This window comes from Athene cunicularia, assembly GCF_003259725.1.
Source record: "Athene cunicularia isolate RWA chromosome 11 unlocalized genomic scaffold, athCun1 chr11_part1, whole genome shotgun sequence".
Lineage (NCBI taxonomy): Eukaryota > Metazoa > Chordata > Aves > Strigiformes > Strigidae > Athene > Athene cunicularia.
In genome coordinates this window covers 1007117-1028323 of record NW_020799113.1, presented here as the reverse complement: position 1 = coordinate 1028323, position 21207 = coordinate 1007117, and the positions used below count along the sequence as shown (strand labels likewise).

Genomic DNA, 21207 nt, shown 5'->3' with positions numbered 1-21207 from the left:
TAAAAAAAAAAAAAAAAAAGTCTGGGAAAACTGACATAGAACTTAAATTTGGAACTATATGGCAGCATGCAAATAATAGAATAAACCCACAGGTTTTGTGAATCACTGCTATTTATTCTGTGCATTCTAGACTATAGCACTGATTTGGAGACTTTTTTGAATGGATCCAGCCATTTACCTATTAATAAATCCAGTTTTTGTAGGCAGTTGCTTAGACACACTGCTTTTTGCATTTGTGTAGCTGTTAAAATACTTGTCAAGTTAAGTGGGGTTTTGTTTATAGGTAAACTAAGCAGTCTCATTTCTGTTTAGTGATACACATGCAACATGCTGTGTCGTACAAAACAGCCAAATCTGTTGTAATAGAAGTTGCTGGCCTTGGGCCATTGGATTATAGTCATTTGTCACTCTAATGCCATTTCAGCAATGTAGATGTTCATTTCCAAAGAATTAAACATGCTAGAACTGCGGTTTTTCTTTCTGATGGAAGTGTTTTATGTGTGATCATTAAACATACAACTGGGGATTATGGAACAAAGAGTTATGCTTCATGGTGAAAAAAGTGTGTGTGTGTGTGTACATGTGTGTGTGTGTGTATATATATATATACACACACACCTCCAAAAACTCCATAATGGAGCAATCTGAGATTTTAAAATTGGCATTCTAAACACTATTTTTATTTTATGAAACTGTAATGTATGCGTTTAAGAGTTTTAAGCATTCCCCGTAGTGGTGCTGTGTTGATTATTTTTAAAACACTTTGAAGGTTTTTGTTAGATTAGCACTCATGTTAATGTATTCATTAACACTCTAATAGAGTAAAACTTTGAAGTACATTAGTCTTTTTAAATTTTGTATTTGACTCTCTAATACCTAATTTAATTGTACAAGTTCTTGATATTTAAATACATATAAGAACTTTTCCCCCTTGTTTGACAGCATAGGGTTTATTGATCTTTGATGTGTGCTACAAGGTCTGGTTTTCTTCACCTGTAGTTAGGCAGGAGGTAGCTTAAATCACAGTAGCCCTCACAGAGTGTATGTGTAAGGCTTATTTAAATCATACACCTTATGGACAAGTATGTTTAACATAAAATTAAGAAAGGCCTTCTTGAGATCCCATGATAGTTTCAAATGCTAGTGCCGTGCAAACTGAGAGAAATGTGCAAGAGTGCTTTTGGGAATTTTGCTGCTTATGGTGTTGTATGTGATTTCGTATCATGTATGGAAGTTTTAAAAGAAGCATTGTATGTTATTTGCATTGGATTGTAGTAGGAAAGAAAGGAATATGGATCAGCTTCCACTGAATGTAATGTTAACACAAAGTGGAAAATCGCTTAAGGGTTCTGTAATTTTCTTTTTAACAAAGTAAGCCCCCCAATTGGGGTTCAGCTGGAGGTGGAAAATGCCCTGTCTGTAAGAAACTGCAAAAAACGTTTTGCTAAAGGTTGTGTGAGAAGATGCATTAAAAAAAAAAAAAAGAGAAAGTAGGTTTTCTTCAAAGAATTCTGTGTATGAAAGATTTCTCTCTGTTTTGTTTGAATCAAACCGAACATACTAGCAGAAATAGCAGTTCTGTATTCCCTCAGTGCAGCGGGCATGTTTTTTCATACAACATTTAGAGCCTGCTGTAGTGATTCACAGGTTTCCTGCCTCATTTTTCCCCGTGAATGTTGCAGACTGGCAATGGATTTACCAGTGCAACTTAAAATGCAGAAGTTGTAAATCATTCATACAAAGAAGCGAAGGCTTTTGTCATGAAAATATTTTGTCCTGTTGGAGTGGGATTCCTTTGTAGGTAGTGTAGCAACATATTACCATTAGTGATTCTTGTAGTGTCAAGGTAATGTTCTTCTCTTCATGAGTACCTAAACGCCTTTGCCATATGCACGTACCTGTCTTGGCAGGAACATGTTTATGATTTGCTCTTTAGCCTGTATTGCAAAAATAGACATACGTGTTTTAAATTGAAGATACCTGTTATTAGCATTGAAAACTAGAATGCAGGTGGGTTTATGAGGTGTCCGAGGACAAGAGTGGCTTTAGATGTACTGACATTCATTGTGTGAATGTATCGAGTTCAAATGCTGTACGTGGTATCAAACCACGGGTATTCTCACTCCTGGTTGTCTGGTGAAGCAGAGTTCCTGCTGCACATGGCTCTTGTTTGAGCAGGCTGGGTGTAAGTTTTAAAGAGGGAAATGCATTTGAAGCTAATCTTTACAAGGTAGGAGTTGAAGAAATGACTCTGACAGGAGAAAAGGGGAGATAGAGGCAAGATATTGATAATCCCTTTGATTCTTGCTGCAAGCATTAGGATGGAGAGGGAAATGTAAGAAGTTCAGCTGGTTATTTTAATGTTAGCAACAGGCAATTAGATTAATTGTATTCAAATAATGCTTTTGGACTGTGCTACTTAGGAGAGTATTTGGTTAAAAATGATGTTATACCAGTACATAATATGAGATGGTCTTGCCATTTTAAGTATGAGTAGGTATGATAAAAGGAGAGGGGAATAAAGCAGGGAGAAAGAGTCATTGTCAGCACAAGTTACGGCTGAATTGCTAGAAGCATCAAGTTCTCTTGAGTTCCAGTCTACTTCAGTCTGTCCATTAAATCATATGGTCTCTAATAATAGCTAGCTGTTACCAAAGAAAGTAAAAAATATTTTCTAATGTCCTTAAAGCATGGAAAACCTCACTTTCCGTTCCTTTGCGACTTTTGGGATACAAACCCAAAGCTCCCACTGTTTGAAAATTTCTGCGGAGTACCTTAGTTAATTGATACAAAGTTGGAAAAAAGTCAAGGACAGTTTATTTAGGCAGTTCCCAATACCCCTTTTCTTCTTCTCAGCTAAAGGCTCTGACCTTAGGGTATTGCCCCTTAACAAGAAGTTTAAGCTTCCACAAATCACAGATAGTGAAAGCTCCCTAAAAAAACTTAAGACAAAAAAAAAAAAAAAAAGGTATCATCCTGGCATTGCAAGCGACAGAAAATGTAAGTGCAGCAGAATCATAAAAGTGTGAAAGAGGAGTAGTCAGCTTTCAGAGCAGAAGAAATAAAGCTGTTGAGTTTGCTTATGTCAACAGGTTTGCATTCGCAGTCTCTTGAACTTTACCTTTGTACAAACACAACACTGATTTGTGGTGGTCACTCTTGTTGCTGTGAGTCAAAATGACTGTAAATACCAGATGCTGGCATGCGGGGTTTTGGATGTTGCCAAAGACTCAGTTTCCTTAATTGGGGAGGGTGAAGGCAATGGATATGTATTACACTTTGTCACATGAAGGCAATTACAGTTTTCTGCTTTGTGTAATTGCATCCTCAAAATAGAGATTTCCCCTAGTTCTCGTCAGTGTTCGACCCTGGAGGCATTTTTTTCCTTTGCTTTGTACTGCTGCTAGTAATGGTGGGCTAGAGGGATCCCTCATTGCTAGAAGTGGTGCTCGGTTGTGTGCTGGGCTACATAGCATGAGCGTGGACAATATTTTCACTGGAGCGTGACTTTACAGTTAGTCTGAATTCTCACAGTTTTTCCTAGCCAAAAATCTTAGGGCTTAGCTAAGAGCTAAGGTATTTTATAGCTGTTTGGTTTTCATGCCAAATCTCCTGTGTCTGTGCTTCAAATTATTTTATGACAACTTTTTTTTTTTAAATAAAAGTGCTTGTAATGAATGAGCAACTGCTTGCTCTATTATCTTTGATGGTCAGATGAGTGTCTGACACATCTCCTGTTTTTACTGAGTAGCCAGAGGTTGCCATATTTGAAAATGGCAGATGTCACTAATACAAATCTTAGTTTAGTTTGTATTTTCTCTTTTATTTGCAAAACAGCCATTTTGAACAATAGTATGAATGACTGATTGTGTTTACTGAATGTTTTTATGATTTGCAAGATTTTTTAATTGGATTTGGGACCAAAGGAGGTAACGTACAGCCACATGAGAAAGCATGTTCTTTCAAAAGCTGCCTAAATTGGTGGTGTTTGAAAGTGGAAAGTATTATAAATTCACAATACGCAGGCTGAAATATGAAGGTGTGGTTTCATTGTTGTTGCTCAACCTTTGCAGATCTGCATTGCAGATTAGATGGCAATTTGTACATTGCTTTATGTGGGGTCCCCTAAAATGTTCTTGCTCCTTTGTACCATAGATGGATGATGGCCAAGGTGGAAGGTGCTTGCCCGCGGAGGTGAGGGGTGTGAGCAGGGACACTGCACGCAGTGGCTGCTTCTGCCTCTGTCCTTGCAGTGGGTGAGGTGAAGAGCCAGTGCTGCGTTGTTTGGCCCCCTGCCATGTATCGATATTCCCCTTTGGAGATGGCTGGGTGGGCAGGCCGGAGAGGTGGTGACTCCAACTCCTGCCTGGATGGGACCCTGAACTCTCAGTTGTGTGCTCTCATCTCATAGTGTTGTGGGCTTTATCTGTAATAGTATGGTGGAGCACACTCTGGTTTAGTCCATTTCCCCCCTCAGAAAGCAGAATTTCAGTATCTTCAATATTGTAAGTGTGTTGGGAAATAGCTTGAGTGCTCTGGTTTGCATTCTGTTCATTCATATGTGCAAAAGAAATCTGAGTACTAACAGATCTTGTGTGCAGACAGACATGAAGTAGCACCACTATTAGTTATTCTCAAATGAGCTACCTTATAAAAAAGTCCTAATTGTTACCATACAGTAAACCTACTGCCATATTTGTACTCTGTTTATAATACTGCCATTATAAAATATGGGTGTTTAATATGCTTACTGTCTGTGTTTTAGTTGCAGCAGTGTATTAATCTGTGTATTTGTTTTAACAGCTATCTTGCATCTACGTAAAACTGTGTTACAGATACTTAAGCTCTAAAACTATCTCAGGAGGGGGTGACATATGTGTGGTGTCCCAATTTTCATTGTAGCTTGCATACCACTTCAAAATACGAAGTTGCTGGCAATGGGCAGTGCCAAATCCTCTCGGGTTTCCACCTGCCACTTACCACATGTCAGGCTGGTAGAGGAGATGGACGGCTGTGTAAGTACAGAGAATCAAAACAATAGATGGGGTCCTTGGCTTCTGTCTGCTGGGGGACATACAACATACATGTGTGTCATGTGGAGAAGTAGTGGAAGTGACTTGAGTTCCTGCAGAGAGAAACTAAGAAACTCTGTAGTATTACTCTCAAACTCTAGCAGTTACAGAGCTTAAAACACAGGAGACTTTATTATGTGGAAGTTGCGTTTCGTTTCTGTGATCCTCTTGAGTCATGTACCAATCATTGTGATTTTTGCAAGTTTTCTGTCTTATTTTGGGCTGTTTCTGTATGAGTTTATAACCCTTTTTTGGCAGGTCGCAACTCATAAAGGGGAAAGCCTCATTGTTGCTCCTAGCCACTTGCATCTTTTGCTGTATGCTGGTTCCTCTTCTTTTCTTAACCCTCCTTCCCCTAGTGCAGAAAAAACCCACAACCAACAAATAAACAAAAAACTGGATTATTTTCCTCTCAGTTTAATTATAATTGTCTTGCTGATCATTCTGCTTGTGCCAGAACTGGCACAGAAGAGGTGGGGTTGTGAGTCCAGAAAAATGAAAAGGCGAGTAAAACCTGTGTGGCCTTAGTGAATGGAGGCTGGTGGTGCTTGTTTTTAATGATCAGCCGGTGTTTTCTCTTACTGTCGCTGTTAAATGTGTAGTGCTTTGCCAGGGTGGTTTACCCCTGTACAAGATCTGGACATCATTAGCTTTTGCCTTGTCTTTTTTTATTCTTGGTGGCCAGCGTGGTTTTGATAGGACTTTGCACCACATGTAGATTAATACTAAACTTTCTAGGTTAAATCTCACTCAGCTGTAGTTTCAGGCATTCAGCACTTCTGAAATTTAGGGTTGAGATGTGGTTTGGCCTTCAAAAAGGTCATATCAGTCCTGGGTGGGTGGGCTCCACTGCCTTCTGAAGGTGCTAATCTGTATTTCTTGTCCGAATGGAGTCCAGATAGCTAATTTTTGCCTCCTTTAATCTTAGCCATCACAATTCCTCCCCTGAGTAATTGCTTGTGAAAAGCATTGTGTGGGTGACTTGTCTAGCCGTAGTGCTGTTAGGGATAGATTTTTAGTTTTCCACAACATTGAGCTACAGTTACTCAGAGGCTATCTATTCTTTTCCTACTTTTCTTTATCTTCTAGTGTATTTTTCAGCTTGCTTGACAAACTGGAACAACGGTCTCCTTAGTGCCCAGGGTGGAAGTGTCCTCTGGGACGGGTCTGTATTGATCCTGGAGGTGTTAGTTCTCTGTGAAGACGTGAGTAGTGCAGATAAGCAAAGAAAATATCGAACGTACACAAACTAGTGGGAATCAAATGAAAATACAAGCAGTCTTCATTTTTATGCAGCTTTACTTTTCATTTCTTGATTTTAGAAGCATAGTTTTTAATGTAATGTCCTTATCTTAAATAATAGGGTGCCATTCTGATTGTCTCATGCAGTATCTGCAAGGTTAGCACCTTTACGTGCATGGAAAGGGCGTCTGCTATTCAAGTGCGTGGAGCAATTCACGAGAGAGGGAGTATTATTAAAGAGGCTGAGATACATACTGCTGTATCTAAATTAAAGAGCCTTCTGACTGATTATGCAATTCCAGAATTTTGGGTGGTAATTCAGCTTTTGAAGGGGAGAGTGGTCTGGCAGGCACAGACCAGTTCTTTCCATTTCTTTTTCTTCTTGTGGCGTCTCTACCAATAACTTCAGATCCTGTGTCATCTCTTCATCTAACTCTTGTGCCTTATCTTTGGCCTCATCAAGTCAACTGTAATTTCCTTGAACCACTTAAAAATGTGCTTATAGTCAAACTTGTTTATTTTCTTAAAACTCAGGGTATTACTGTACTTTTTCTTCCCAGAGTTCTACCTCATCTTTCCTTTCTAATAACCTCATCCAAGTCGAGATGTGTTAGTTTTACTGTTTTAAATCATGGATTTGGTGGATAAAAGTTCCTTATGAGGTAAATGCAGGTATAGCAAGCACAGAAGAAGAAAGGTTTTCCTCTGCCAGGGCACTGCCAAGCACCTCTGAAGCTTGCTAGCTGGAAGCCATTACAGGGAAAACCTCTTTGTCCTGGTAGCCCAGAGCATCCTGTCTTGCCAGGGTAGGAATGTACTGGCTCCTTGATGCTATGAACTATGTGGATGGTAGAAAAGATAGTGCATGTGCTGTTTTTCCACCTGGAGGAATTCAGAAGCTCATTGAAAGCAAACCTTCAAAATCTTAGTTCCTAAAATACCTGCTAAATAAAGATTTTGTAAACCTCAGAAATAATGCTGATTTATACAGCATGTCTGGAATTTGGGTGGACTGCTGTGAGGTGTTGAAAGACAATTTGCTACTTAATGTGGCTAAAGCAGTGTTCTCCAGATGCAAAACCGATTTTACTACCATGTTCTTAGAAGTTTGTTCTGCTGTAGGTAGGTATCTGGCACAAAAGGATGCAGCCCTACTGATTTTAGTCGGGCAGAGAAAAAAAACCCTGGCTAATACCAAGGAGTTTTTTTTTCTTCTGAGAAATATTAGATAAAATTAGTAAGATATTGTTTTGCCTGCCCCACCTGTAATAAGAGTAGTTAAACTGGCTGTGTTCTTGAGTAACTTCATGTTTCAGCTTCTCTCTCTTCAGTGCTTATCATGCTATAGTAAATCGGAATAATTCAAGTCTTAATTATTTTTCATTATGGGAAGAGTTTACAATTTGTGCATTAGACTCAGTAACTAGTACAGTGCAGGCCGAGCTTGCAGAGCTTGAAGTAAAAGTGTTTGCTCGATTATGAGCAACCAGCTTGAAGCTGGTGTTTTCAAACTCATTGAGGGTGTGAAGACAGAGACTTAACAATAGGTGTTTTACCAACCAATGTTCTTGAATTCAAAACTGAAGAGGGACCTATCCACCAGTTCTGGGAGTATTTATTTTTCTTTTGATATTTACAAGGACTGCCTGCTTGGAGAATTTAATAGGAAAGTAGTTTTGTTTGGCTTTTATTTTGATTTAACATGCGAGGAAATAGATTGGAAAATGTTACTTCTCTCAATCACTGGCAGATGTTCTGTGGGCTTGTAGTGGTGGAGCTGCTGGTGTAAAAGTGTCAGAAATTCCATCTTTCTCTCTCCAAAGAGCTAAGAATTGATGTAATCAGCCCTGACAATTCAGTTGTTATCTTCCCTCTTGCTTGATGTCTGGAGTGTACTTTCCAGGTATTCCTGCTGTAGTCCCAGAACGACTGCTCATTTCTGCAGCTCCTGTATGTGTAACACATGAACGTGTATTCTTAACTTGGCTTCCAGTAGAAGGTACAGGCAAGATATTTTCTTAGCAAGAATACCTGATGCTCTCTTGTAGGATACAAATTAAAAGGTATATAGAATGTCGATACAGTCCTGCTGTCACTGGGCCATTGCTTTATGATCACATGTGATACACAGCTACATTCCCTCTTCATACTGTATCATTTACAAAATAAAATTGTGGCTGGTTTGGGTGTGCTTTATTTATTGTTTTGCAGAACAGATTAAAAAAAAAATCAATTGGGGGAAGCTTTAAATATGAAACAGCAAAGTTTTGGGGTTTTTTTTGCTGGAGCAGTCCTGCTTTGGAGACCAGGAGGGAAGTCTTTCTGCAGTTGGGGAAGGTATGCTGATCGTAAGTGTAGTGGTGTCTGTGTAAGATGATGGGTATTTTTTTATTGTTCCGCTCCCTTCCCCCTCCACCTCCCACTACCAGCAATCAGCACTTTGGCTTCTTTGGGCTGGTTGCACTTTGTGGCAGCTGCTGGTTGTTTGAGATAGAATGCCACCAAGCACACCTCATTTTTGGTAATGGGATGAAGAGAATACATAAACAAAATTTGTTTGGGTGTAAGAAATTGTCTTGTGTTTTGTATCGTTATTTGGGTTTGCTTTTCTTATTTCAAATATGTTACATTATTGATGAAAACTAATAATAAAGAGCGAGCACAACCTGCTCTGCTCTTGTGAATATATGAATTGCAATATTCAGGATAAATGCTCTGATCCACGTTGTGCCTCCATGATAGTGTCGGGCTGTAGGGCCATTTTCTTATTCAGCCTGTCCTTCCTGTAATGCTGTGGCTGCAACTGAAATGTCATCGACTTGTGCTTTCATACTAGCCAGGGATCTGGTTTTTCTTCTGATCAGAAATGAGCTTTTAAGAATGATCTTTTTTTTTTTTTTCTTTTTCTTTAATGGTATGAATTCCCCTTAGATTAATTCATGTAAAATGTGTGGAAAATGACTAACTTTCTTCAGCTATAAGAATTCTGTAATAACACCCAAGAAACCCTGAACTGGAGGGGGAAAAAAAGAAAAAAAAAAAAAAAAAAAAAAAGGGGGGGGAGGTACAATCACGCACTATATTTTTGAGCCTTTGATTGCTTAAATGGTAGGCAGGCAGAGTTGCACTGACTCATGGGCTTAGCTGACCTACATTTACCTAGCTCTGATCTTTCTCCAGGCACTATGTAGATTTGTTAATGTTCTAGTTTTAAGCTGCAGGCTAGTCATAAAGGACTGTAAGCTGTGCTAAGGGTTTGCTCACGATTCGTTGCGTTTTCAACTGTTAAAAACTTCAATATGCAACTACTCTGCCTTAAAAGTACAGCTTTATTTCCACACATATTTTTATTTAGAAAAATGGACTTTTTTTTTCATAAAGAGGATAGATTAGCATAGGATTTTTTCAGAAGTGGATTTGCCTAAAATACCACTATTTAGGCTGTGATACAGCTGTAAATACATGGCCAGTGGTCTTCATAGCATCTGCTTATGGGTTTTTACTTGCAAATTCAGAATAAAAAAAACCCAAACAAACCAAACCAACATGGTTTTCAAACTCATAGTTTTGTCTATGTTTTTATAAGCATTTTACCAATAAGTTTATTTGAATTTGGAATATAGAAAACCTTGTTGTATCAAATTATGTAATCATCTGTGTACCAAGACTTGGTGGATTTCAGCTGAAAAGGAAGGAGAACCTGAGGAAAGGTTGTCTTTCCCTATACTTTCCAGGAAAAAAAATTGACAAACCTTGACAAAATGGAAGAGGAAGGGTGAGGGAGACATACCCTATTTGCTGCTGGGATGACTAATGTAAGAGCATTTTCTCTGCTAATAAAACCCAAGCACAGTCATATGCATGTGCCCTTTTCTCCTTGCCAGAAAACAGACTACTGTCCAAATAGTTCATTTTCTTCCTCTACTCCAGCCTATCCTTAGAGCTTTAAGAATATGAACACTTTGTAGAAGTAGCTTGGTGAGCAAGATTGTATAGCTTATGGTATACATAAACTATTTCATCATTTCAATTTATATGTGAACTAGTTTTGACTTGTTAGGCCTTCTGCTTAGATAGAGTTGAATTATCTTGCCACCATTAAGTAAAAGCTGTATTTTTAACTCGTTTGTGGAAAAGCAGTTGAAGTGGGAGTATTTGCAGCTTAAACTGATTTGACTGGAAGATCTGAAGCTGTTGGTTATTAGATGAAAGCCACGTTAATGCTTCTTGAAAGCAGAAGTTGGCACTTCATTTTCCTAGCTTTCTTGTAGCACAGGTGATGCTGAGATGATGATGCATCAGCAGTGCTATTTCTACCCATTTTTCTAGGACAAGCAGCTGTGTAACACGTACTTCTCCTTGTATTCCTCCAGGAGAGCATTCGTGTTGCTAGACTGGAATACCAGTGGAGATTTCATTGCAGTGGGGTAATGTTAGCACTCATTTTTTTTAAGTGGTTAAGGAGAGCACAGCAAAAAACAATGGACATGGGGAGAGCTTTCAGGTCAGACATTTTAATCCTTTGGAGTCATCGGAGAACTTTTTTTCCCCTCCTTCTCGAAATTCTGCTGTTGCTGCTTTTGTCTGCATAGTTAAGATACCACTTGGTCGCTAATAGTAATCAGAGTTAATGTACAAATATAAAAGTATTCTTACTTTCATTCCTGTGTGGTAGAAAATAAATTTTCTACTGTAGATTTATTTGGTTGTTTTATGTAATTTGTATTATAATCTAGATGCAGTTATTATCTCAGCCATGTAAAGGTGATGTCATTGATGAAATGTTTTGTTCGAAGTGGTGTAAAATCTGCTGGAGTGCAGGTGTATGTTACACTGTTGTAATCATATTATAGAGATTAACTTAGGAACCGATTCCAGTTTTGTTGCAACTGGAAACACCAGTGACTGACAATTGGGGTGGTTTGGGATGTTGCTGTAAGAGAGGTATTTAACATGAGTATTTTTTTATTTAAAGAGAACTAATGTTGGGAGGCAGGCACTCGACACAGGGAATTTGATCCCTTCCAGCATGTCAGACTGGACAACAGCTCACTAGAGAGTTTGGGAAACACGGGCTGAAAATCTTTGCTGCTGTACCAGCTTCGATAGTCTCAGTCATTCAATATTGTTAACTTGTACTATAGAGAAAATATCTTGCAAATGTGATGTGCTATTTAAAAAAAATTTCTTATCTGCAGAGTGTTTGTATAGTATTCTAGTCTCACAGTTGTAAGTTCTTCCAAGAAGAAGGCAAAGATACAGGTCTTTTGTTGTTCTCTTTGGTCCCACAGGAGGGAGTTCAGAACTACAGTTGTGTCTGGTTCTTTCAGATATTTTCAGGAATTTAGTTACAATTTTTTTTTTTTTTTCTTTTGGTACTCTCCAAAGCTGTATGAGAACGTTTTGAATTAAATTCCTGAACTTTATTTGTAAAATCGTAGTAGGTGGAAATAAGGCAAATAAATGAAATCTGAAGTACTGGTAACATAAAAAAATTTGGTTAAGAACTGAAGCACCCATGCCACAAGCAGCTTCGTGTGAAAAGAGATACCATTTTAGAATTGCACAAAGTATATTTAATTTTGCATTGGTTTGTGGGTTTTTTTTTTAAATTTATGTGCTGGTTAGTGTCAGCATCTGAAAGGAGAGATTTTGAGTGTTGTGTACCATCTGGCCTCATTTTTAAAGTTTATTCAGGCATCGTTTTATTTTCATCCTTGGTCTTGTGAGCAAGATGTGAGTGTGCAAGAAGGCATTCATATTTGAAAACTCCCAGAAGTTTAAAACTCGTAGATCTTGAAACTAGCATTTAAAAAAAAGGGTGGAAACCAACCCTTGTGAATAATTTTCTGTTTAAAGTGATTGGTTATTAAACCTCAGTATGGAAGATACTAGATGGAAAAGAACAAGTCAGTGATCATGCAGTGTAAGAAAGACATTCTGTTATGTTGGTATATGTTTACTCACATCAGTTAAAATCATGTTAATTTTAATATGTTTAATAACGTATTGTACATCTCTGCTCAGTGGACAAATTGGGTTACAGTTGTGAATTGTAGAGTGGAATAGTCAGTATGTTTTAGCTTTACGATTTTGTTTTTCCATTCCAAAGAGGAGGTTTGGAAACACTGACAAGTAGAAAAGTAGTAGAGGTAGATTACCCTGCTCCAAGAGTTCCACAAAGCCCTTGTCCTCCGCACCTCTGTACCCCTGCCACCCCCCAGAGGAGGCTTATTTTCCTTCTGTTTTTCTTACACAGCTGCAAGTGGAACATCGGTGAAATTTTTATGATACTGTTTTGACATTGCTCTTAATCTATGGCAGAAATCAAGCTCATCAGACTGCGGTATCTTAAGGGATCCTTGAATACACTTAATGCAAGGTTAATGATTGCAGAGTTAAATAATCTGGGGAGTAGCGGGAGAAATGCGGTGTGAAATATGTGCTTTTGAAAAAGGGAAAGAGGATTCCTTCCCAGGAGCCAGAACAGAAGGCTTCTATGTAGGTTGCAGAGATGGTTTGAGAAGGAGAGAGAGCAGATCTGACTCTGAATTAAGCCTCTTAGGGATTATGTATCTTTAAAAGTAAGTCTAGGGGTAACGTTTCAGTCAGAAATTTTCAGAATTTCCCCCAGTCTTTCATCCAATCCAGTGTTGGTATGCGATTGGACTCTCTTCTAAGCATTGTCCTGCTCCACCTTATGAGTTACCACCTACACCACTGCTTACTATATAGGATGCTTTTCAAGCAGATACATTTTTTTGTCTGAGGATATACATCAAGATGAATTTTTTAAATGTGTAATTGAATGCTAAATGTGTAATGAATTCACGCTTGGAGAAGGTGTCTTTTTTTTTTTTTTTTTTTTTTTTAATTTACGTAGAGCTCTGAGTAATTAAATCTCAACTTTTCACTGGTAATATTTTGTGTTTGTGTGTCACCATACATACTTCAGTTTATGTATTACCGATGGTAATAGTATGGATTTTGGCAGCTGGGGCCAATTCAGCTGTCTGCTCATATGCATTGTCGTAGCGATTGTGCTCGTCCCTGGCTTAGGTAACTGTACAGTTTTAGCTGCTGTAAAGTAAAAGGCTGTTGATGCACTGACATGTCGGTGATGTCAGCGTGACAAGCAGTTTACCTCTGAGCAAATCAGTCTCTTGCTGACACTAGGGCTGACCGTAAGCAGTCTGTATCTGAAACCCACTCTTCCCTCAGAGCATGTATAGTGAAGTCTCAGCCTGTTATCCACGACTGGAACCTCAAAATACTTGACATACACACAAGTTTAGAGATGGATAGTGTAGGGCCGGTTAGAGTTTGGTGTTTAAAGGAATTTGGTGTAGTCCTGATGGGTGTGTTTCTTACGCAGTCGCACACCTGAAAATACTAAAGTCAGAATGAAAATAGTCTGAAAGGGCTTTGACAAAGTTAATAGCACATGCTAGTGTATCTCTGCTGTGGGTTTTAAATGTTGTTTACAGAGTGTGGGGTAAACTAATCCTGATTGTGAGTAGCTTGTGTAGGAATTGTGTCAATAACGTAAACTTTTGTTTGATTGTTCCAAATATTAGATTTGGAAAAAAGCTAACTTTGAGGCTTTTGAAATTAAGGGGAATAATTGAGAGTGTACAAGCTAGGAGCCCGAAATTGTCATACTGATAACAAGATGATTTCTTGCAAGGGTGTGTGCTTTTTTGAAATCCTAGTAAACATTTTTTAGCAAGAGCTCACTACTTAGGCATTTCAGTTGCAGAAAAACCTTTTACATTTGAATTAATGGTTCAGAGTAAGTACTACAGGGATGTCTTTCTGAAGCTGTTTCACAGCTAAAACAAGTATTTTCTGACACAGAGATAACTTGTATAGCGCCAGGCACGCTGATTCATTGGGATGTAGGATGGACAGACAGCAGGCGGGGAGCTAGTGCTGTATTTCAAGTTGCTTAAAATGTAATGGCTTCCCCCCACCCCCCCAGCATCCTTTTTTTATTGAGATTGTTATACTTGCCAAATGATGTGATATCTCAGTTCTTTTTCACTTCAGCACGTAGTTGTGCCTTAAAAAGGTTGGAAAATTCTGTCGTGCTACCAGAGGGTGCTCTGTGTGCAGCTTGCAGAAATGTATTTCTTGAGAGATGAAGCAGACTTAGGAGGCAGAGGATGACAGGGTCTGTTATAATGGGTGGGTTTAATGTCATCAGTCATGACCTAAAAAGTTTATTTTTAAAACAATATTTTTCTCAGTTTATTATGCAGGGATCTTTTAACTGGTTTACTTTGCATTTGCAGGTATAAAGCATTATTAAATAAAGCCTCATAAAATCTAATGGAACTCTGGTTTCTTCAGGCCCAAATGGGATGAATCTTTTTTTTTTTTGTGCTGTAAGTCTGACTAGGATTAGATGCTGGTAAATTTTTTAATGTCTCATTTTAAATTGTAAAGAAACAGTTGCATAGAACATTTCCTTATGTGAATACATCATTTTATAGTAAAAAGAGTTCCCTTAAGATAGTATTAATGTTTAACTTTCATCTTGTGCTCCCTATTTAAAAAGGAAGCAGTTTCTTTTTTTCAGAAAGAAGTACCTGGCCTGTGATACCTCGGTTAAAAACATTGGTAAATGAAAGACTTTATTATTATATGGAGGAATTAGGGGTAGATTTATATAATTTAATAGCCTACAATAGAGATTATTGTTTTGTTTTGTTGCATGACTGCATCAAAAATTATCTTCTGAAAAGATAATTTAGTTATGATTCAGCAAGTGTTTTTCTTAGGCGTGTTTTTGGAATATGATAAATTCGAACTGGTATGGTACTGAACAAAAATGACTTGGTTATACTGAGAGCATAAGCCAAGATTAAGTCCTGTGCCAAGAACTGTGAAGCCATTCACTCAAGTACCATTTAGGGATCCTGTTCTCTTCAGGTGTTGTGCCTTTGCAGTTAGTAGTTGGCAATTCGTTATGTGAAGGTTTTTTAAAGCCTTAACTGTTCACTGTGCTACAAACATTTGTATCACAAATGTTCTGGTTTATTTTGACTGTTAGAATTGTTTGTTGACTAAACAAGATACATTAATATTTGTTTAAAAACACTGAACGCCATTAAAATGGTTAAACTCTTTCCACACATCAGAGTGATACAAGTATAAATCACTTTCTGTGTAAGAAAACTACATTTTGTAATTGCTGTGGAATTTAGCTTAAACTCAAGCTTTGAAATTTATGAATGTAGAAGGCTGTGAGTCATGCAAACAGCAAGTATATGAGTTTTATTGGAATAAACCACCTAAAAGTTTAAAAAAAACCCAAACCCAACCTGTGATTGAATAACTGTATCTACAGCTTGTGTCAAAAGCCTGCACTTCACTAGAGGTGATTTTTCAAATTGAGAACTTCTTTCTATGGTTTGGTTCCCAATCTCCCAGTACTTGGTTGTATCTTGATTGAGCCATGCTAAGGATTTACCGTGAGGAAGACTTGGCCCTGACGAAAAAGCTGGTGTCTGATGCGGTTTTCTCATGGAAGGGTGGAGGATAGCAAAGAATTGTCTTAAATTCCCATCAGAGTATGCTGAAAGTGAATGAGAGTGATAAGCTGTAAGGTGCTGGACCAAACTGACCTGCTTTTTATCCATGGCCATGCTGTTTGTGACTAGTGACTCTTAATGTGAATATCCCTTCCACGTGCCAGGAACGTGTTATTAGTGGTATTTTCCAGTCCTCTTGTCTATTTTGTCAATATATTCAACTCCTTGCTCAACTTTTCTGTCCCAGTGTATCTCTGCTGTCCTGAGTGTTCAGGTGCTATTCAGCTCATTGCAACGGGTGGTGGAATTTTACAGAAGCTTCCAGGTGCTAGGAAATGCCAACACACCAGGTCTTTTTATTGGGAATGTTTCACTTTCTGTAAACTGGATATAAACTCCCATTTTAGTGTGGGGTTTTTTTTGGTAGTCATTTTAGGTACTTGTCTTTTTGTCATAGAAATACATATGCAAAATACCTAAAAGGGTGCAGGAAGTTAATGCTGGGAAAAGATGTTTCATCTTAGGTTTGTTACGCAGGTTTTCAGGCACATGGGTAACAAAATTTGTAAGAGCAACTGTACCAAAACTGGTGATGTTTAGATCTTTAGTATTTTCCTACACCATTGGCGGTTTCAGTTCTTTTGCATGTGTGGTACTGTTAGTTTTGCATAGCTCATTAACTAGCAGAACTCTGGAAGAGTAATTGTTTTTGCTAAGGGTAGGTATCTGTGTTTTAGAATGTAAACCAGCTTGTGTGTAGGGATTATGCACACTGATGCAACTTCTTGCCCTGCGTGTTGGTTTAAAACTGGTCACGGGATGAGCTGCAGTTTGTGCTGTGATCACCTCTAGTGGGAATTTGAAGGAAAATGCATTATATACAGTTTTAGAGCCCAAAGTCCTTTGCTAAGGACTTGGGAAGGAATTAAGATGAGAGTTGGGATGCAAACAGGTGAGTTTCTGGCTCCCAACACACACGTCTCTTTGAATGTTACTATCTTAATAGATTTTATAATGAATTTATTAATTATATTGAATAGAAAGCCTTCTTTAACAAAGAACCTTGTTTTTTATTTTTAGTATATTTTTGGGGAGTTCAGCCCTGATGAATTTAACCAGTTCTTTGTGACTCCACGATGCTCTGTTGAGGTAAGAATCTACTTTAAACTATTTCTAGAAATAACATTGTAAAGCTTCATCTTTTTGTGTATTTGAAATATAACAGTACAGTTATTTTTTAAATTATTCTTAGTTTTCTAATTTACAAACTGAAGATATTGAACAGGAGTCTTCTTTCCATGTATGTGGATGTTAAGAATTTTTAGCAATAAATTAATTATTCCACCTTCTACTTGTCATCTTTCAGAGCTGGAATAGTAGCGATAGGATGTTGAAAGTAAGTTATCCAGCCCTATTACCTCAGCTTTGATTGATTTTTCTTTTTTAGAGGTGGATATAGAAAAAACATTTTCAGCAGAGTTCTTGGTTATAAGGTGGGCTTCTGAGTCTTGTGAACCTTTTTAAAGCACCAGGATTCTTAATATTTTCTGACAGGCAGAGCACTGCTAACCATCAAAGCTATGCTTCCAAGGAAGGCTGTGCGCCAGGTCTGAGGAATAACTGGATCAATAATAACTAATTACAGTGGCAGTGAGAACCACAGAGTGGAAACAGTTGTCTTTGTGTGTTTGAGTTCATAATTTACTACTGATAGTATTGTAGACTCTTATTTTCTGTAGTTCTTCACAGAGACCGAGGAAACCATTTTCCTTTGTAGGGAAGAGTTATGCCATTGTCCTGATCTCCAGACTTGCAAAATAATTTTCCTCTAGGTCAATTTCCATGTTTTTCCTCCAAACATTTCCATTCAAATATTGTAGTCATGCTTCTGTCCTCCCTCCTCAGCATAAAGGAAATGAATACTTTAACTGTAGATGGGGAAATCCTTTTGTCATATTTTACAAATCTGACGACCATTGTTAATGCAACTTAGTTTCCTGTAACTTAATTTTCCAAGTATAATTAATATAGTATACTGCTAAACAAAAGTGCATGAAGGGAATGGGGTGGAGTGAGGGGAAGTTTAGAAAGAAAAACCTAGCTTCTACTTGCCTTTAGGGGTAGCTTTGTATCTTCTCTGGTAGGTGGGGAAGTCATGCAGAATAGATTTTCAGGTAATACGTGTTTTTTCTGATGATACTACTGTTTTCCCACCATTAAATACAATAGCAGTAGTGTCACCTTGTGTCCTGCATCAGCTATTCTGATGCTTATATCGCGGAAGATGAAAATGTCATATGTTCTGTAGAGCTATTCTCATAAGGTATGTTGAGGAAACATGAACGTACAGCATTAGAACCAGTCTTGCTTCATTTTATAACTGTCTCAAGTGTACTACTTACTGGTTAGCTGTCAGAATAAAAAAACTGCGTTGAATGATATTCCTTAAGTTTGTCCTTGATCTGATTAGGTTCAACGTTTTTTAATTATCTGGATGATGAAATAAAAATTATGCTTATTAGTTTTACACTGTGCAGATATTTCAGAGAAAAGTGGTCTGAAAAAAAACAGGGTGAAATTCAAGGAGGACAAGACTGGGATGCTAGTGCTGGAGTGGTGTTTGACACACATTCTGCTGGGGGCAGTGCCAGTTCTGGGAGTCCCAGCATACGTGGATGCTGGCGTCCTCTGAAGTCCCTTACCAATTGACTTCCCTTACCTGTAGACTGAAGGGTGGATTGAGGCAAGCAGTGGTTAAAGCTAAGAGCTGTCTAGAATGTCTCTATATATGAGATCTTTAATACATGTTCTGTCAGACACCTGGTGACAGAGATGATTCAGATGACCCAGTTGTACGAAACAGGTCAACTCAGAAATGTCTGCTTTGCAAAGGTGCTGTTGGTTAACTAGATATAGAGGGGACCAATAGGTGGTTTACTCCCCCGCCCTTGTATTTTCTTAAGCCCTTTGAATTGGAGAAAACCAAGAATTACAAATTTTATCGTAAACTGTTGACTGTAGATTTTTAAAGTAACGTTTTTTTACCTCAAACTATAAAACTGTTTCGAATCTGTGTTCAATATTAATACGGATAATAGATTTTTAACAGCCTGAAGCCTCTTTCTGACCTATTGATTCTCGTTTTGGCCTGGAAAGTTGATGTATTAAGGTGTATTGTGGTTTATAAATGGATTTTACAGTATGTGTTCTTTTCATGTGCTTTTTTATAACGGAATTTTAGGAATATTTTTTGTGCCACTGACGCACTGTTGTCTACAGTGCTTTGAGAAGGCAATGTGTAAGTATCTGTAGCTTTAGAGAACTGAAGACTTCAGCGGAAAAGTCTTTGGTGTTTGTTACACCATTGCAGTTAATATTTAGACTAGTGTTACAAAACTAGGGTATGCTCCCAATGTTTTGTCTCCCACTGCAGAAACAGTTCAGCTGTTCTCCAGGCAGGTGTTGGACTTGCAGTGTAGCAATGGCTCCCAGTTCATGCAGGCACAGGAGAAGGTGTTCAGCTGCTGGGGGAGTTTGGGGGCAGGCAACGGGGCATTAGAAATTGCCCACCTGTGGTTACCCAATAGCAGGGGTTCCATCAACCAGAGTCCATAAAATGATGACAGTGTTTTACACCAGACATACTTAAAATCCAGATAGAAACTGTATGCTGTGGTTCCATTATGCTTAGGCGATGATAAATGTTTTTGTTAAATATGATTAAGAATATACCTCAGCTAAACATTTCATGGGCAACACTATAGCTGAACCAGGGTGAGAGTCAAAAGGTTTAGGTGTGACTGTTGTCTGTGCAAAACTTTGTTTCATCCTTTCACAGGTAGTTTGGTCTGTGTTACGTTTTTGTCTAAAAAGAGGGTATGTTCCTCATTTTAAAATCTTGGTGAGTTACTGTTGATGAAGGAAGATCCTGATGCTGTGAGGTGAATTGCTTGAGAAGTTGATGAGCCTATGGTGTGTAACCAAGATTATCTTTCAGTAATTGTGGTAATCTGCAAGGACACTTGAAGCTACAGTGTGGGATTTGATAAATATAGAAGCATGAATTCCTGAAAATCAAACCTTAATAATGATGTTATTCTTAAAGGATTCAGATGTTTCAGATGAAACTGATACTGAATGTCAATAGAGTTGCTTTGTCTTTTAAATAAGTTTCATTTCTTTTTTGTACAGCTCCCTCCATACAATGAAACAGTTTCATGTGGTATTAAGTCCACAGGTAAGTTTCACAATGGTAAGAATTGACATCCTTTTTTTTTTCAACTTAAAAGGTTGTGACACTTTCCTTAGATTTACTACAACCTGTCTTTAAATGTAATCTTTAGAACTCATTCAGCAGGTGTATATATCTGTCAGATTGGTTTTTTTAAACATCTTTATTGAATGAGATCCGTGAGAGCGTTAAAAAATACTGCACTGAACTTCAGCTAATTAGCATGGACATGCTTAGTCCTTGATTGTGTTACCACACAGTCTTAATGTCTTGTGGAAATATTGTAGGATGTAGCTGTAAAAGTGTGAGGGGCTCAGGTTTGCTAGAGAACTTGTCCAGAAGAAATAAGTAGCAAGTGTGTTCAGCAGGCCCTCCTGTAAGAGCCACGACATAAGTATTTTCTGGCAGTTGCAACCTGAAGACAGCTCTGCAAGCCGTGCTCTGTTCAGTGTTCCCATTGACTCGTGTTTCTGTCTGGCTCAGCTGTTTTTTTGGAAAATCCTTCCCCCCCCTCCTTGGTGAAAGTATGACTCGATGTAAAAATGCATTACAGCATTCCTGTTTTAAAAGCTGTAACAGTCACACGTCTACTCTGTCTCAAGCCATACACATTACAACCTGGCCTTACTTCATAGTTATATAAAGTTGATAGTTAAGTAGGAGTTGCACATGATCGTCACTTTATATAGTTTAAAGTGAACTTTCACAGTATTTTAAGCAACAGGTAAATTAGTGTTTGGCTTTTTTTTTCCCTGAACCAGGGTAGAGCAAGGAAGCTGAGATTTACCCAGATGTCTATGAGAATGATACAAATGACAAAATAATACAAGTGTCTGACTGGACATTTCTCAAAAATACTTAAGAGGACCAAAATGCACATATTAATGTTTAAGAACACTTGATCATGATGCTTAGTGACTTTGGCCTTGTGTTTAAAGGTAAATAAGACAGCCAGTCAAAGAAGGGCAACAGGTCCCATTTGAAAGCAGATAAGCAACATTTCTGAAAATTCAGGAGCTTTATTTATTACAAGACCAGTTTTAGGTCCCTGAGTAGTTTTAAGTAAGAGTTTGAAAAGTTTGTTAAAAGGACCATATGGTATGAATTGTTGTTGATGACAGCTGTG

The 21207-nt window shown here is 38.1% G+C and overlaps 1 protein-coding gene across 1 annotated transcript in view; it reads left to right on the top strand.

The window, feature by feature from the left end:
- Positions 1-21207, top strand: part of USP10 (ubiquitin specific peptidase 10) — a 56460-nt gene that overhangs the window by 6319 nt on the left and 28934 nt on the right. Inside the window, exons 3-4 of the mRNA XM_026856910.1 lie at positions 16931-16999; positions 20042-20087. Of these exons, the coding sequence (XP_026712711.1) occupies positions 16931-16999; positions 20042-20087 (115 nt within the window). The remainder of the gene's footprint in view (positions 1-16930; positions 17000-20041; positions 20088-21207) is intronic.